The 19,110-nt window shown below is 43.9% G+C and overlaps 1 protein-coding gene across 1 annotated transcript in view; it reads left to right on the forward strand.

Annotated features, from left to right (window-relative positions):
• Positions 1 to 8,678: 8,678 nt before the first annotated feature.
• Positions 8,679 to 19,110, forward strand: part of LOC143815864 (sodium-dependent serotonin transporter-like) — a 110,662-nt gene continuing 100,230 nt past the window's right edge. Inside the window, exons 1-2 of the mRNA XM_077295560.1 lie at positions 8,679 to 8,809; positions 12,749 to 12,968. Of these exons, the coding sequence (XP_077151675.1) occupies positions 8,701 to 8,809; positions 12,749 to 12,968 (329 nt within the window). The 5' untranslated portion in view covers positions 8,679 to 8,700. The remainder of the gene's footprint in view (positions 8,810 to 12,748; positions 12,969 to 19,110) is intronic.

Consider the following 19,110-nt stretch of genomic DNA (forward strand, 5'->3'; position numbering starts at 1 on the left):
GTACTGGAAGAGAATTCCATTGGCAACATGTGAAGCTCTAGGGAACTCCATGCCCAAGAGAGTTAAGGCAGTGCTTAAAAATAATGGTGGCTACTAATCATGAGCAAGTATGCTTGTTGCTCGGGTGGTCTCCGAGTATTTGTAAGTGCTCGGAGATTTAGTTTTTGTTGACGCACCTGCATGATTTACAGCTGCTAGCCAGCCTGAGTACATGTGGGAGTTGCCTGGTTGCAGCCTGTCTAGCAGCTGTAAATCATTCAGCTGCGGTGACGAAAACTAAATCTCCGAACACATCCAAATACTCAGAGACCACCCGAGAATGCTCCGGAAAACCCGAGCAACGAGTATACTCGCTCATCACTAGTGGCTGCACAAAATATTCACTTTGTGCACAATTTGGCCATTTTCACATAGGGGTGTACTCACTTTTGTTGCCAGTGGTTTAGACTAGAGTTGAGCGACTTTTACTTCTTCGGATCGAGTCAGGTTTTGCAAAACCTGACTTTGTCAAAAGTCGGGCGAGTGAAATCGGCCAATTATTGCGAAAAGTCGGGGGCCGACTGAAACAAGAAATCCAATGCAAGTCAATGGGGAATCAAATTCGGCAGTGACTGAAGGACAGGAAAACACCTACAGTGCCCATTTTAATGCCAAAAACATCAATTCTTATTACTGAAGCTTGTCAATCTTAATTTACTTTATAATAATAGTTAGGCATTGAAAACTGGGGATCATTTGGCTAAACTTGTGGGGGGGGTAGGGCTGGCTCAAGATTTTCGTGGGCCCAGGCAATGCGGAATACGTCATGGCGGTGGAGCAGGGAGAGGTAAGTATTTCAACTTTGCAAGTGCTGTGATCCTGAGCAAGCAGGGGGGTCCCACTCGTTGGCACTGGCACAGGGCCCCTCATAGTACGGCGGTGTGTTTGATGGCGGGTGGCGCCTCCCACTGGCAGAGACACTTTTACATACTATGAGGGGCCCTGTGCCAGAGACGTCACCAATGAGTATGCCCCCCCCACCTGATGAAGGAACCTGCACTTTTATCTGCACCTTCCTCTTTGTCCCTGTGTAAGGTGGTATAGTATGCGGGAAGGGGAACCTGACTTTCAGCAGGGTCAGATTCTGGCTGTGTAGCGTGCAAGGGGAATGTAGTGGTCTGGGTCAATGTACCAGCAGACTCATCTAGCAGTGGCTGGGCAATGGGCAGGATGAGGAGGAAACACAGATATAGGCCCAAATAATAAAGTAGGCTAAATGCAGTTCAAATGTGGTAACAGGACTAAACAGGCGGCATTGCTTTGCTCAGTGGAGGAAAAATGTAACGCGTGGCATACACAGTTAGTAGGCCCAAATATTAAAGTAGGCTAAATGCAGTTCAAATGTGGTAACAGGACTAAACAGGCGGCATTGCTTTGTTCAGTGGAGGAAAACTGTAACGAGTAGCAGACTAAGTTAGTAGGCCCAAATAATAAAGTGGGCTAAATGTCTGCCAAAAAATTGTTCATAAATAAACAGGTGGCATAGCTAGGTACAGGGGTGGGCTCCTCTGCTGAGTAGCAGACAGTGGTAGTAGGCGCAAAGTATTAACTGGTCTAAATGGAGGCCAGGGCCCCTGTATATTTTAACTATCATCTATCATTTCAACAAATTTGTATTGGCAGTGCCATTGAAGGATTTAACAGCACAGACTACACAGTGGTGGAGCAGGGAGAGGTAAGTATTGCAAGTGGTAGAGCACTGTTCGAGCTGGGGGGGAACGCTCTCTCGTGGGCGGTGGTACTGGTACAGGGCCCCTCATATTACGACGGTGTGTCTGACGTTGGTTGTGCACCACCACCGTCAGAGAGACTTCATTGTACTATAAGGGACCCTGTGCTAGTGCCGTCGCCCAAGAGTGGGCCCACCCACCTGTCCAGGCAAACAGCACTCGCCCCTGTGACGCCGCAGAAAGCAAGCCAATCACTGTCATGCCCTTCTCTAAGATGGTGGGGACCGAGACCTATGTCAACACGCTGCCCACACTCTGCATCCTCCTTCATTGACTGAAAAATGGCGCTGAAAGCGTCATATGAAACGCGACTTTTGCGCACAGATCGCCAACCTCATGGCCGATCCCACACTAGGATCGGGTCGGGTTTCATGATACCCGACTTTGCCGAAAGTCCGTGATTTTTTGAATTTGTCCGATCCGTTTCGCTCAACCCTAGTTTAGACATTAATGGCTGTATGTTGAGTTATTTAGACTGCACACCAAATTTTCACTGTTATACAAGCTGTACACTGACTACTTTATATTGTATCAAAGTGTCATATCTTCTATGTTGTCGCATAAAAAGATATAATAAAATATTTACAAAAATGTTAGGGGTGTACTCACTTTTGTGATATATATATATATATATATATATATATATATATATATATATATATATATATATAGTGACAAAGTCACTGTTAATGTAATAGAGGGGAGATATGTGTCAATGCGCTTAATGGCATCAGTGATATGAAACCAGAGTATTTTCCTCCAGCACGCTATGTATTCTGAGGGTTAAGTTAAAGTTGTATAATTGGCTGGTTTCATATGGACCTTCATAGAACGGGAGGGAGGAGATCCACTTTATCTCCACCTGAAGAGCTGCCAGGACCTGTGTGATGTCATGATCATGTGGTCAGTCACATGATGGAAAGAGTCACATGGTCTGCGGTTTAAATAAATGGGCTCTAAAGGCAGTCTTTGTAGAGCTAAACTGGAGGGAGGTTATCCAGTGGATTGGTGTCCTAAATAGAGTCTGAACCTGTATTGCTCCAGAGTGGGGTGCCACCCACATACGTATGGACTGTGTTGCAGTGTTTTGCTTTCGTTTTGTTGTTTTCTGTTTTAGCCAGAAAAGCTGCATTTATTTTCCCTTCTTGTTGGATAAGGCCTTACAAGCTGTGCCATTAATAAGGAGAGACTCCCATCTGCTGGCCAGGCAAAATCAAGCAGAAGGAAATGGTGCTGGAAGATTTGTGGAGTGCCCGCAAGGGCCGTGGGGATACTCAGTACTGGGCCAGTTCTTCTTAAAGGGATGTGTCACGGCAGCAGTGACCCTGTCCGTGGCACTGGGCATAAAAGAGTTATGATGACAAGGGGAATACCACCCCTTTTTCTGATGAAAGGCTATCACCACCCCTTTTTCTAAGTGGAAGGTGACCATTACTCCCTGCTGCAGTGGGCTTTGGTTAATGCGTTTGCTCTTATGGGCTTGGGCCTTAGGCCGGCGTCACACTCAGCGAATGAAAATACGGTCCGTATTTTACGGCCGTAATACGCAGAAATGTTCCAAAAATACTGATCCGTATGTCATCCGTAGGCAGGGTGTGTCAGCGTATTTTGCACATGGCATCCTCCGTATGTAATCCGTATGGCATCCGTACTGCGATATTTTCTCGCAGGCTTGCAAAACCGACATCTAATGGATTTATGAGCTCAAATGTTTGTTAAAACATATATACAGTATATATATATATATATATATATATGTCATTGAGACACACATATATATATATACTGTATTTATATTTAATTTAGCGCGAGATATGTGAAAAGCCGGTAATTCAATTGCCGGCTTTTCATTTCTCCTTCACAAACCCGACAGGATATGAGACATGGTTTACATACAGTAAACCAACTCATATCCCTTTTTTTTTTTGCATATTCCACACTACTAATGTTAGTAGTGTGTATGTGCAAAATTTGGGCGCTGTAGCTGGTAAAATAAAGGGTTAAATGGCAGAAAAAATTGGCGTGGGCTCCCGCGCAATTTTCTCCGTCAGAGTGGTAAAGCCAGTGACTGAGGGCAGATATTAATAGCCTAGAGAGGGTCCATGGTTATTGGCCCCCCCTGGCTAAAAACAACTGCCCCCAGCCACCCCAGAAAAGGCACATCTGGAAGATGCGCCTATTCTGGCTCTTGGCCACTCTTTTCCCACTCCAGTGTAGCGGTGGGATATGGGGTAATGAAGGGTTATTGCTATTGTAAGGTGACATTAAGCCAGATTAATAATGGAGAGGCGTCAATTATGACACATATCCATTATTAATACAATAGTATGAGCTACAAGCTACAGCGGCCAAATTTTGCACATACACACTACTAACATTAGGGCAGCACGGTGGCGTAGTGGTTAGCACTGCAGCCTTGCAGCGCTGGAGTCCTGGGTTCAAATCCCACCTTGGACAACATCTGCAAAGAGTTTGTATGTTCTCTCCGTGTTTGCGTGGGTTTCCTCCAGGCACTCCGGTTTCCTCCCACATTCTAAAGACATACTGATAGGGAATTTAGATTGTGAGCCCCATCGGGGACAGCGATGATAATGTGTTCAAACTGTAAAGCGCTGTGTAATATGTTAGCGCTATATAAAAATAAAGATTATTATTATTATTAACATTAGTAGTGTGGAATATGCAAAAAAAAAGGGATATGAAATGGTTTACTGTATGTAAACCATGTCTCATATCCTGTCGGGTTTGTGAAGGAGAAAGAAAAAGCCGGTAATTGAATTACCGGCTTTTCTATAGAACACCGCTGCGTATTTCTCGCAAGTCACACTGCTGGTCCGTGTCTAATCCGTATTTTTCTCGCTCCCATAGACTTTCATTGGCGATTTTTTTGCGTAATACGGTGACAAACGCAGCATGCTGCGATCTTCTACGGCCGTACAAGACCATATAATAAATATATATAGTAAAATGCGGCAGATAGGAGCTGGGACATAGAGAATCATTGTACCGTATGCAATCCGTATTTTCTGCACCTCTCATACGTCCGTAAAACTTGCTAGTGTGACGCCGGCCTTAGCCTGCCGGTTCCTCTCCTGCCGTGCCCTCCTTTCTGCATCATATTTTTTGCCCGCTGCCTATGATATTCCTCCCGCGTGAAGGCTGGGATTTCCCCTTGGAGCTCGATCATATCAGCCCCCTGGGGTCCCCCTTTAATTACCACCGGTTCAGCGTGCACCTCCTGATGCCCACTCGTTCATGTCAGTGGGGCTGGAATCTCGTCTAAAATGTCTGGCGTCCGTTTCCAGGATGCACTTCTGGACGCCCAGCCAGGCCTAGGGGCTGTCGATGTGGGAAGTGGGCCTACTAAAGAGCCGTCAGTCACCAGGACAGGGTTGGTCACAATACCTGCTGCTGGTGTCTCACTAGTGCCGGTCTCCTACTCCGCTGCGGTTGATGTTGTTGGTGGCAAGGCCGTCCGTCTCCCAGTCAGCTGCTCCTGGAAGGCCTCCTTCCATCCCGCTGTCGCCGCCAGCTGTGTCTGCAGGAGCAGGCAGGTCAGCTGCTCCACCTCCATGTCCAGGAGATTCGGATCCACCGCAGGCGACTGGCACAGGTCTTCCAAGTCTCGGCTGGGGTAATCCTCCGGTTCCACCCCACACACCGGCGCTCGCTCACCTTCCTCCGCCATTTTGCTGTCTGGGTCTTTTCTTGCACTCAGGTCAGGTTCCCGCTCTCTTCTCTTTCATGGGCGGGCTGTCATGATTCCCAATGGCAGGGAAACATCAGAACACAAAAATAACGGACGAGCTCTGGGTGATGGAATCTCGAGCTGACCGTGAGCTAAATCTACCACACAACTAATAGTAGCCAGGGAGCATACCTACGACTTCCTAAATGCCACGCGCCAGCCGGAGGACTAACTACGCCTGGTAGAGGAAGGAACAGACCTGGCTTACCTCTAGGGAAATACCCCAAAAGATGATAGCAGCCCCCCACATGTAATAACGGTGAGTTAAGAGGAAAAGACATACACAGTATGAAAGTAGATTTAGCAAAGAGAGGTCCACTTACTAGATAGCAGAAGGATACAAAAGAGGACTTCACGGTCAACTGAAAACCCTTTCAAAAAACCATCCTGAAATTACTTTAAGACTCCTGTGTCAACTCATGACACAGGAGTGGCAATTTCAGCCCGCAAGAGCTTCCAGCTACAGAGAATAACAAAACTGCAAACTGGACAAAAGATAGAAAACAAAAGGACAAAGTCCACTTAGCTGATCAGCAGACTAGTAGCAGGAACATGCAACCGAAGGCTCTGGTTACAATGATGACCGGCAAGGAAATGACTGGAGAGCAAGGCTAAATAGGAAACTCCCAAACACTGATGGGAGCAGGTGAACTGAGACAGCAAAGCACACAAAAGTCACCAGTACCACCAGCAACCACCAGGGGAGCCCAAAAAGCGGATTCACAACAGCGGGCCTTATTCTTCTTTCTATTCCCGCCATAACAGATCTCTCTTGCTGACGGACATCTCCTCATCGCATACTAGTGCTGGGCGGGCAGCCATGGTCTTCGCGCCTCACAGCTGAATTCCGCCCAAAATGAGATGCCTTTCTCTTCCTGCATGCCTCGTGGCGCTGTAATGACGGCAAGTTTTGCACAGTTCAATAAAGTCTATGGCGCACAGAACCCAGTTTGCTGGGGCGGTCCATCCTGTTCGTGACACCAAAATAGAGTGCCCCCTAGGGCCGTGGGGATACTCGGTACTGGATCGGTTCTTCTTAAAGTGATGTGTCATGGCAGCACTGACCCAGTCCGTGGCCCTGGGCATCCAATAAAAGAGTTATGATGAAAGGGGGAATAAAGTTTATGGGAAAAGGGAAATTGTTCTTGACGCCACCTGTGGTATTCGGCAAATAGGAGATGTTAGCCGATGCTGCTTGAAGAGACCACTGGGGCTGATGGTGATGCAGCAGTGTTATTACAGCTCTCCACAGGTAGAGCAATACCCCAGGGCAGTGATGATGTTAAAGGTGATGATGGTGGTTGTAGTGCAGGGCAGGTGATGCAGTAATAATTCAGAGGACACAGCAGGGTGCAGTTTCCACATGTTTACTCACAGTTCTTAGTTGTAGTCCCCAGCCGGGGTGCTGAGTCTTCCTGGTCTGTGGTCCAGCCAGCTCTCAAGTAAATTGGGTGCACCTTCTAGAACTCCCTTTATATGTTCCTTTCCTGGCCGTCTTGCAGCGCTGGCTCTCACCCTTCTGCCCTGTGCCTTCTCACACAGTGTCCCAATCCAGCAGCCTCAGATCTTGTCGGGTGACACTCTCTGTTGGTCCCCTGGATCCTGGCTGCAAATGTGTTGGATGTGGCTGCAGCACATGCAGATACTGCAGCCTCCGGCTTGCTAGCTGAGTCTTGTAGTCTTCCACTAGTCTTGGAGGCCGGTTCCCCACTGCGACCTGGTCTCTCCATCTGGCGATGGTCAGCGTGGATGTGGGCTCCATGGGTGGATTGCTCACTATTCGTGCCCCTACGACCCCTTCTTTCCTTCTGGAGCTTCTCTCTCTTTAGCCTTTTCTCTCTCTAGCTCCCTTTGACAGGGAGCCTCTTTCTGCACATCTTACTCCATTCAGCTCCTCTCACAATCTGCTTAACTTCCCTGCTAATTAGCTCCTACCCTAACAACTCACTCCACCCACACCCTCTACCTAGTAACCCTCTCCAGACTGGGATGAGGCCATCCTCCCTTAGGGTACATCCAGATGCCCTGACTGGAGTGTTGTCGTGTTGGATGCAGGTGTGGAGTCCCGGTTAGTGCCCCCTCCTTACTTGAGAGCGGAGTCCCACACCTCTGGATGAGGTGCAGTACCTCAGTGGCAACCAGACCTCATGGGTGCCACATTTGCATGCGGAGCGACTTCAGGTGCTGGACCTGATCAGATGACACAGAGGAAGGACTTCCTGGATATAAAATCCCTGCACACAGGCAGATTTGATGCTAGAAAGGAGAGCAGCCGGGCTCCAGGGATGTCGCTGAGGCCAGCTTAACAGGCCTCAGCGGAAATCCTACAACAGCAAGATGTCAGCCATCACCTGACAAGGCCAGGATTCCACACAGGAGGACTCCGAGTTCTTCCTGTGTTAGTCGGGATCAGGATCCATGCCCCATGGCAGCAAAGCTCAAGAAAATGGACATCGCCCATCAGGAGCTGAGGCATGGTCCACTCCTGTCCAATCCTAAGAGACTCCCATCGACTGCAACAGGTGGGACGCGCCTGCCACTGCGGAGGGACAGTGAACTTTCAGTAGGGCCGTCACTTCCAGCTATCCTCTACAGTACCGAGGTCGGCTAGAAATAGGGTCTCAGGTTGGGAGGGTGTTGGTTGTTGCGTAAGAGGCTCAACGAGCTTTCATAGGCTACGTCAGAGAGAGACTTGTGGTCTAGCGGAAAAACTCAGTGACCCCTGCTAGGGCCAGAATTGCAGCGAGAAAACTTACATGGTGGCTCCCACGACTGGGGGCACCACTGCTGTGAACAGAACATTGACGTTAAAGAAAGACTTCCTTTGCTTTTCCAGGTTTATTGTGATCTTTGTTTAAATGTTAATCTGCCTAGCTACAAACACTGATTGTTGAGTTACTTTAAATCACTGTATATAAATAGAGCTACAATAATCCCAGACTGTTTCCGCCTCGTACCACCATGCGTTGCATTCAGACACCTGTATTACAGTTGCACAAAAAGTTGACCTATATCAAGAAAGTTGACAAATTTAAGTATTTTGTGCTGTGATATCCCAATGATCTGTAATATCAGTGTTTTCTAGTATCTGCTTTTTCCAGATATAAAAAGACAAGCTATGTATTTAATTATCTGTATGTATTATCTATTGTTTTAGGAGCATTCCTGATTCCATATACCATTATGGCTCTATTTGGCGGCATCCCTCTCTTTTTCATGGAGTTGGCTTTAGGGCAGTTTCACAGAACAGGTGCTATCCCCATTTGGAGACGCATCTGCCCTATATTTAAAGGTAACATTTTCTAGTTTGTATACTTTTGTCTCTAGAATACTTTCTAATGTAATGCTGCATTTTGACAGGAGGTCAAAACAGGAGGTCTGTAGGCTACAGGGAAACATTTTGAAGATTAAAAATATTTATTTCAGATTGGAAAATGCCAAAAAACAGATTGCATTTTACAAAGAAAACCGAATAATAGAATAATAGTTATCTAAAATAATACAAAGTTGAGCAAAATGGACCAATAAAATAATTTAGTGTGAAAATTTACATTATTCTTTAGCCCAAGTAGATGAAATTATTTTGAGGAGCTTCCCATCAACCATGATACATACAAAAACATATACACAACGTATTGCCTTGTATACTGTGCTATTTCTGATGGATGCACATTTCATATTATCAGATAGTAGTGATATCTTATTTGTGAAATAAAAAACTATGATGAACCCATTTTTGGACCTTGATTTATCTAGGCCTTTGTAATTTGTCAAAATACTTTGTGAGCTCACTAGAAGATCCTCCTATTCACCTACTGTATATACTATTAATTTTTTGAGTAAAATATATAATTAACCCGTCTTCATTAATTACCCTAAAATAATTTATAGATCTTCATATTTTGGAGAGTTGTGATTTTCCTTTATTAGAAAAAAATAATGTACATGAAATTATTCAGTTCTCATCGTAACCTTACTGGGTGTCATGTCTGGTTGTTTCTAAGTCCTACTCCATAAATCATTGGCCCCATTCATCAAGACCTTCTCGCCAGTCATGATGAGGCATCGAGTCAGGCGCTCCAGATCCATTAAGTGGCGTAAGCCTTTTAATGAATCAGGAGAGTCTGATGAGTGGCATGCATCTCCATTTACCTTGCAACTAATGCTACTGTAGTCAGAGACTGGAGTAAGATTTCTGGCTGAAGGTAGCCACAGCTCATGATGAAGTAGATGAGCTTTGGAGTCAGTTTCGCTGCGTACCATTCCTCCCCAGCTCTGACCATTTTCACAGAGCTTGAAGAAACTGGCGTCTAGCTATATTTTTTGTGCAACTCCGGGTATTGCAATAATTATGTGACTTTTCAAAGCAATTTACCCCACAATTCTGCCAAAATTACTTCGATGAATCAGGGGCCGTGGATTACATATATTGTACTAATGAGGGCTAACAAATCTAAATCAGCTTTATGCAGGTTATAATAAAGTAATCATAAGAACCAGACCTGTGGCACCCCAGGAGTCCGGTTGCCACAGTGGCATTGCCTCCCTTACAGGGAAGTGATGACATGCCTGGAAGCAAGGAGGGTTTCCCTGACTAGATAACGCTTACTTCCAACACTTTTCCTGACTCCTGACCAGAAGGGGGAACTGTAAACCCGGTTTCAGGGGAGCTTTTCTGTTAGTTCTGGCCTGGAAGAGGGGTCAGTCAGTCAGTGTCTGGAACAGAGGAAAGAGGAGAGAAGTGAAAGATAATCTGGGGAGTGGATCTGTTACCAAGCTCACCCCAGAGTACAGCGCTAGAAGCCGGAGTCCGTGGCTGACGGGTACAATAGCCCCAGCAGCTAAATCCAGAGGGCAGTGGATTGCAGGTCTCCTGGCTGAGTAGACACACGAAGGCACAGCAGGAGACCAGAGCTCACAACCGCCATAAAGGAGCGACACCTGCAATTGGCTCAAGCTGAGGAGACTGAAACAAACAGAGGACTGAGCATAGCTGTAGGCAGCAAGGACCTCAGAGGACAGCGCAGTAAGGAGGCCTCAAAACCCATCTGGCTTAGTGAATACTAAGTTACTTCCAGGCTCCCTGGACCTCCATTGTCATCTGTAACTAGTGCCCCGGCTTGCACTTCAAACCATGAGTAAAAGTGTGGAAACGGCACCCTGCTGTGTCCTCGGAGTTATTTACTGCGCCATTCACCCTGCACTACATCCATCATCACCATCTTTAACAATATAAATGCCCTGGGACTAAGCTCTATCTGTGGAGAGCTGTATCCATTCTGCTGCATCACCATCAGCCCTAGCGGTCTCTTTAAGCACCATCGGGCATCCCAAGCGAAGTACCACAGATGGCGTCACGAATAGTGTTGAGCATTCCGATACCGCAAGTATCGGGTATCGGCCGATACTTGCGGTATCGGAATTCCGATACCGAGTTCCGATATTTTTATGATATCGGAAATCGGAATCGGAAGTTCCCAGTGTATGGTTCCCAGGGTCTGGAGAAGAGGAGACTCTCTTTCAGGCTCTGGGATCCATATTCATGTAAAAAAATAAAGAATTAAAATAAAAAATATGGATATACTCACCCCTCCAGAGGCCCCTGGACCTTACCGATGTAACCGGCAGCCTCCGTTCCTAAGAATGAGGAGTTTAGGACCTGCGATGACGTCGCGGCTTGTGATTGGTCGCATGAGCGGTCACATGAGCGGTCACGCGACCAATCACAAGCCGCCACGTCATCGAAGGTCCTAAACTCCTCATTCTTAGGAACGGAGGCTGCCGGTTACATCGGTAAGGTCCAGGAGCCGCCGGACGGGTGAGTATATCCATATTTTTTATTTTAATTCTTTATTTTTTACATGAATATGGATCCCAGGGCCTGAAGGAGAGTTTCCTCTCCTTCAGACCCTGGGAACATCCAGGATAGCTTCCGATACTTGTGTCCCATTGACTTGTATTGGTATCGGTATCGGCGATATCCGATATTTTTCGGGTATCGGCCGATACTATCCGATACCGATACTTTCAAGTATCGGAAGGTATCCCTCAACACTAGTCACGAATCATCTCTTATAGACTTTATTCCCCTTTAATTGACTGTTATATTGTGCCACAAACTGGGCAACTGCTGCCGTGATACATCCCTTTAAGAGCCAACCCGGTACCGAGTATCCCCACAGCCCCAGTGGGCGCTCCAGGCCTATACTTTAATCTGTGTGCATAGTCGATAACAAGGTGTCAGGACTCTGAACATTTTTTACCTTTTGTGCATTACTGCCCTTTTCCAAGATGGCGTCTTTGGTCTCATGTGCACTGTGTCTTCCTGCTATAAAACTCCACCCCAGCCTTCAGTCTGTGCTAGAGTATTCTGCCTTGCATCCAGCTCCTGACCTCTGATTACTCCCTGGCTATATACCTGCTCCTGTGAACCTGTGTGGTGATCCTGCTACTCTGCTCTGAGTTCCTGCTGCATACACCAGTTCCAGTAATCCTCCTTCATCTGCTGCTCGTGTTTACTTCCATCTGCATTTGCTGGACATGTAAGCGTTTGCTGCTCTGCAAAAACCTGAGACTATTAACCAGGCCTCCCTGGTTGAGCTAAGATATGATGTGAACTGCCTTATAAGCTTATATATCTGTGTTTGGACTAAGACAAGGAATTATTCGTGTAAAGTATCCTCAAGAATAACTATGCTTCATAGACTTTCTGCTTGATTGCATTTTCCTCTGAAGTTTCCTATAGACTGCTAAGCTGCGTTTAATATTTACACCAAGTGTTGTGGACTTGAGTTTCTCTCTGCACCTGTTTGAATCACCGTGTGATAATATAGACTTTACCACTTATAAAACCGTGTCCTGTAGTTGTCTTGTTCCACGCAAAGAATCTCCTGAGTTATCCCCTATAATTATTACACAAGGCTAAAAAGAAATAATTTGTATGTTCAGTAAAACCCTTATTTATTGCATTAATAAATGAAATCATGACTTCCAAAAAAAATGTCAGCCATCATTATCGATGGAGGTTTTTGTTTAACCTGCTTGTTCATCACAGGTTAGGCTATGTTTATACTAGCATTCAGCATTCTATAGAAATAGAGAAACTGAACTCCTACAAAATCGAATCTGTCCTATTACGGTTACAAAAGTAGAATATACTTTTTGTTTGTCAAATTTAAGGTGTTTTTCTAACACAAAGAAAACAATATAATAATCAGTGCTTTGTTTCTAGGCATTGGATTCGCTATATGCGTCATTGGATTGTATGTGTCCTTCTACTACAATACCATAATCGCCTGGGCTTTGTACTATTTATACTCCTCTTTTTCCACAACCTTACCCTGGACAAGTTGTGACAATCCCTGGAATACAGCAAACTGCACTAATTATTTTGGAAAGAGAAACATCACTTGGACTAATAGCTCCAAATCTCCTGCAGAAGAGTTTTATACGTAAGTGCATGTAAGTGGATTTAACTTAGATGGTCTAGATTTACAATATTGTTGTGTTAAGACTAAGAGTCAGATGGTTTACTTAATATTTTAAAACAATACAATAACTAATTATCTATCTATAACTAATTATATATCTATATACTTTATACCATTGTGTGAAAAAGTGTTTGCTGTTGCCCCTTCCTTATTTCCTATTCTTTTGCAGTAAAAAACTGCATTTTGTGTTTGCTTGTGTTCTCTTTGTTAATAAGTGACAGCCTCAAAATCTTAATGATTTAGAGATGATCTGCAACGAGAAGTGGACCAAAATTCCTCCTGACATGTGCGCAAACCTCATCATCAACTACAAAAAACGTCTGACTGCTGTGCTTCCCAACAAGGGTTTTGACACCAAGTATTAAGTCTTGTTTGCCAGAGGGATCAAATACTTATTTCTCACTGCAATGCAAATAAATTTATATAACTTATACAATGTGATTCGCGTGATTCGCTGGATTTTATTTTTAATATTCTTTCTCTCAATCTTAACGTTAAACCTACCCTTAAAATTATAGACTGTTCATGTCTTTGTCAGTGGGCAAACTTACAAAATCAGCAAGGGATCAAATAATTATTTCCTTCACTGTATATAGTATAAACCAAGAATTTTTCGAACCCTCTCAGCAAATCTGTCTCATCTCCTTTCCTCCACAAGTGTGCCCGAGAGCCTATGTACATACACAGTTCTGAGCCTTATTTCTCAACTGTTCTAAGCCAGAATATGTCAAGAATTACTCATCTGTATAAAGAAAAATTACAGTCCCAGTCCATCAATACTTTAACCCCTTCCTGACATGCGCCGTACTAGTACTGCACTGCGGGAACTGCATTTCTGCCTGCCGCAATACTAGTACAGCTGCACGATCACTGCAGTCTCACGACTGCTAGCGCCGATCATGGGCACTTAACCCCTCTGATGTCGGTGTCAGTAGTGACAGCGACATAGAGAACAATCACGCAGGGAGGGGGCTCCCTGCGCGCTTCCACCAGAACAACACGATGCGATCGCGTTGTTCCTGTGGTCTCCATGGAGAACCCAGGCTCCAAGATGGCCACAGGGTCTTTCCGGGTCGTTCAGTGAGGTGGTTTGTCAGTGCCTGCTGAGAGCAGATGCCAGCAAGCCTCCTGCACTGCCTGTCAGATTTCTGATTTGACACTGTGCTATGCAAAGTGTCAGACCAGCGATCTGACATGACATAGTGAGGTCCCAACCTGGGATAATGTTATAAAGTTAAAAAAAAAAAATTAGAATGTGTAAAAATATTTTTTTTTAAAAATCCCCAAATAAAGAAAAAAATATATTTTTCCAATAAACCCATTTATTTATGTAAATAAAAAAAAACAATAAAAGTACACATATTTGGTATCGCCACGTCGGTAACGACCCGCTCTATAAAACTGTCCCACTAGTTAACCTCTTCAGTGAACACCGTAAAAAAATAAATAAAAATTGAGGCAAAAAACAATGCTTTATCATCATACCACCGAACAAAAAGTGCAATAAAACACGATCAAAAAGACAGATGTATATAAATATGGTACCACTGAAAACGCCATCTTGTCCTGCAAAAAACAAGCCACCAAACAGCTCCATCAGTAGAAAAATAAAAAAGTTATAGCTCTCAGAATAAAGCGATGTAAAAATAATAATTTTTACAATAAAAGTTTTTATTGTGTAAAAGCGCCAAAACGTTAAAAAATGATATGAATGAGATATCTCTGTAATCGTACTAACCCGAAGAATAAAGCTGTTTTATCAATTTTACCACACGCGGAACGGTATAGACGCCCTTCAAAAAGAAATTCTTGAATTGATGGGTTTTGTTCATTCTGCCTCCCAAAAATCGGAATAAAAAGCGATCAAAAAATGTCATGTGCCTGAAAATGGTACCAATAAAAACGTTAACGCGTCCCACAAAAAACAAGACCCCACATGACTCTGTGAGCCAAAATATGGATAAATTATAGCTCTCAAAATGTAGTGATGCAAAAACTATTTTTTGCAATAAAAATCATCTTTTAGTGTGCGACAGCTGTCAATCATAAAAACCGCTATAAAAACCCACTATAAATAGTTAATCAAACCCCCTTTAACACCCCCTTTGTTAGGGAATAATAATAAAATTAAAAAAAATGTATTTCCATTTTCCCATTAGGGTTAGGGTTGGTGTTGGGGTTAGGGCGAGGGCTGGGGACAGGGTTAGGGTTGGGGCTAATGTTAGGGTTAGAGTTGGGGCTAAAGTTAGGGTTGGGATTAGGGTTAGTGTTGGGATTAGAATTAGGGTTGGAATTAGGGATAGGGCTGGAATTAGGGTTAGGGTTGAAATTAGGCTTAGGGTTGGTATTAGGGTTAGGGTTGGGATTAGGGTCAGGGGTGTGCTAGGGTTAGCTTTGTCTTTAGGGTTATGGTTAGGGTTGGGATTAGGGTTAGGGGTGTGTTGGGTTAGGGGTGTGGTTAGGGTTATGGCTAGGGTTGGGATTAGGGTTAGGGGTGTGTTGCTGTTAGGGTTGGAGTTAGAATTGGGGGTTTCCACTGTTTAGGCACATCAGGGGCTCTCCAAATGCGACATGGCGTCTGATCTCAATTCCAGCCAATTTTGCATTGAAAAGTCAAATGGCGCTCCTTCCTTTCTGAGCTCTGCCATGTGCCCAAACAGTGGTTTACCCGCACATATGGGATATCAGCATACTCAGGACAAATTGCACAACAACTTTTGGGGTACAAATTCTCCAGTTACCCTTGGGAAAATAGAAAATTGGGGGGAAAATATCATTTTTTTGAGAAAAATATGATTTTTTATTTTAACGGCTCTACATTATAAAACTTCTGTGAAGCACTTTGGGGTTCAAAGTGCTCACCACACATCTAGATAAGTTTCTTAGGGGTCTACTTTCCAAAATAGTGTCACTTGTGGGGGATTTCCTCTGTTTAGGCACATCAGGGGCTCTCCAAACACAATTTTGCATTGAAAAGTCAAACTGCGCTACTTCCTTTCCGAGCTCTGCCGTTCACCCAAACAATGGTTTACCTGCATATATGGGGTATCGGCGTACTCAGGACAAATTGTACAACAACTTTTGGGGTTCAATTTCTCCTGTTAAACTTAGTATAATAAACAAATTGGATCTGAAGTAATTTTTTTGTGAAAAAAAGTTAAATGTTCATTTTTTTAAACATTTCCAAAATTCCTGTGAATCACCTGAAGGGTTGATAAACTTCTTGAATGTGGTTTTGAGTACCCTGGGTGCAGTTTTTAGAATGGTGTCACTTTTGGTCATTTTCTGTCATATAGGCCCCTCAAAGTCACTTCAAGTTTCCAAAATTGTGCTGATGCAAAGTAGACATGTGGGAAATGTTATTTATTTACTATTTTGTGTGACACATCTCTCTGATTTAAGGGCATAAAAACTAAAAGTTTGAAAAGGGCAAAATTTTTGCCAAATTTCCATTTTTTTCACAAATAAATGTAAGTCATATTGAAGAAATTTTACCAGTAACAAAAAGTACAATATGTCATGAGAAAACAATCTCAGAATCACGGGGATCCGTTGAAGAGTTCCAGAGTTATAACCTCATCAAGTGACAGTTGTCAGAACTGAAATTAATGGCGCTCTCAGGAAGTTGAAAACAGGCTTTGGGGTGAAGGGGATAAGTCATGAACGTCAGTCAAGCCAGAACATTTCTAGAACTTTGAAGGTATTCTAAAATATAGTTGTGAAAACCATCAATCACTATGTTGAAACTAAATCTCATGAGATCTGTCCCAGGAAAGTAAAACCAACTACTGAGGACTGCAGACAATATGAAGAGAGTTTTTGGGCTAAACAACCCAAGTCCTGGACATATATTCATAATATTCCGTACTGTGGTCTGATGAGTCAGAATACAACATGCCGTGAAGCATGGAGGAAGAAGAAGAAGAAAATTCTGCACACATTCCTGAACGTGTGCACATAGCCTAAAAAGGTGATGGTGCTTTTCTGTTGACATGGTCGGTGATTTATTCCAAATACAAAGCACACTTACCAGCATGTCTATTACTGTACTCTGCCACGACATGTCATCACATGTAGTTTGCACTTAGTGAGACCATCATTTGTGTTGCAACAGGACATCACAATCACCCAAACGCAAGCTATGTAAGGTCTATGAGACCAAGAGTGAGAGGGATTGTGTACTGCATCAGATGACATGGCCTCTACAATTGCCCAAATTAATTAATTAATTAAGATGGTTTGGAATAAGTTGAATAGCAGAGAAAATGCAAAGCAGCCATCAAGTGTTCAGCACCTCTGGGAACTCCTTCAAGACTGTTGGAAAAACATTCTAGCTGTCATCAGAATTAAAAGAGGGTACTTTGAGGAATGTAAGCTTTAACACCTACCGTATTTTTCGGACTATAAGACGCACCGGACTATAAGGCGCACCCAGGTTTTAGAGATGGAAAGTAGGGAAAAAAATATTTGAAGCAAAAAAAGTGGTAAAATATTTAATAACATACTATTATATGTGGTGTTATTACATATAATAGTACGTTATTATGTTGGAAGCTGCGGGACCAGTGTGGTGTCTGTGAAGTACTATATGAAGACGCTGGAGGGTGAGTATAAGACTGGGGGCACAGGGCTTATACTGAAAGCACCACTCCAGCACTGCAAAATAACACTGGAGTGCTGCTTTAAAATCCCATGGGAGAACTATAACTCCCAGCATGTCCTGCAGATCCTATGACATGCTGGGAGTTATAGTTCACTAAAGGAGTGGCAGAGTGCTTTATTGTGTTTTGGAAAGATTAACCTCTTAATTGTAGCAGCCTGCCAGCCTGTGGTGAGGTAAAAGCATCCCATGGCTGCACACACACAGAGCCCTCCCTCTTGTTGCCTTTCCACAGCACAGGTAATGGAAGCCAGCAGATTCTAGTGGGGAGTCTGAAGGACCTGTGATGATGTCAAGAAGAGGGAGGGCTCTGAGCTGCCATGTGATGCTCCAGCCCGCCCACTTCTGACATCATCACAGGTCCTCCTTGTGCACACTGCACAGCACTCAGCTCCAGCCCAGGAAGGTACGCAGGGATCTCCTCTCCCCCGGACCCTGCTGCTACTGCCTCCTCTCCCCTGGACACACAGATCTCCCCAGCAGCTGCAAGAATCTAGCAACCAGAAACCATGTGTGTCGCTGCTTAACCCCTTCATGACCGTGGGATTTTTCGTTTTTCCGTGTTTGTTTTTCACTCCCCTCCTTCCCAGAGCCATAACTTTTTTATTTTTCCGTCAATTTGGCCATGTGAGGGCTTATTTTTTGCGGGACAAGTTGTACTTTTGAACGACATCATTGGTTTTACCATGTCGTGTACTAGAAAACGGGAAAAAAATTCCAAGTGTGGTGAAATTGCAAAAAAAGTGCAATCCCACACTTGTTTTTTGCTTGGCTTTTTTGCTAGGTTCACTAAATGCTAAAACTGACCTGCCATTATGATTCTCCAGGTCATTACGAGTTCATAGACACCTAACATGTCTAGGTTATTTTTTACCTAAGTGGTGAAAAAAAATTCCAAACTTTGCTAAAAAAAAAAATAAAAAAAAATAAAAAAAATTGAGCCATTTTCCGATACTCGTAGCGTCTCCATTTTTCATGATCTGGGGTTGGTTGAGGGCTTATTTTTTGCGTGCTGAGCTGGCGTTTTTAATGATTCCAATTCGGTGCAGATACGTTCTTTTGATCGCCCGTTATTGCATTTTAATGCAATGTCACGGCGACCAAAAAAAGTAATTCTGGCGTTTCGATTTTTTTTCTCGTTACGCCGTTTAGCGATCAGGTTAATGCTTTTTTATTGATAGATCGGGCGATTCTGAACGTGGCGATACCAAATGTGTGTAAATTTGGTTTTTTTTTTATTGATTTATTTTGATTGGGGCGAAAGGGGGGTGATTTAAACTTTTATATTTTTTTAATTTTTTTCACATTTTTTTTTACTTTTTTTTAACTTTTGCCATGCTTCAATAGCCTCCATGGGAGGCTAGAAGCAGGCACAGCACGATCGCCTCTGCTACATAGCAGCGATCTGCTGTTCGCTGCTATGTAGCAGAATTGCAGGTGTGC

This window comes from Ranitomeya variabilis, chromosome 1 (genome assembly GCF_051348905.1).
Source record: "Ranitomeya variabilis isolate aRanVar5 chromosome 1, aRanVar5.hap1, whole genome shotgun sequence".
NCBI classification, from domain to species: domain Eukaryota; kingdom Metazoa; phylum Chordata; class Amphibia; order Anura; family Dendrobatidae; genus Ranitomeya; species Ranitomeya variabilis.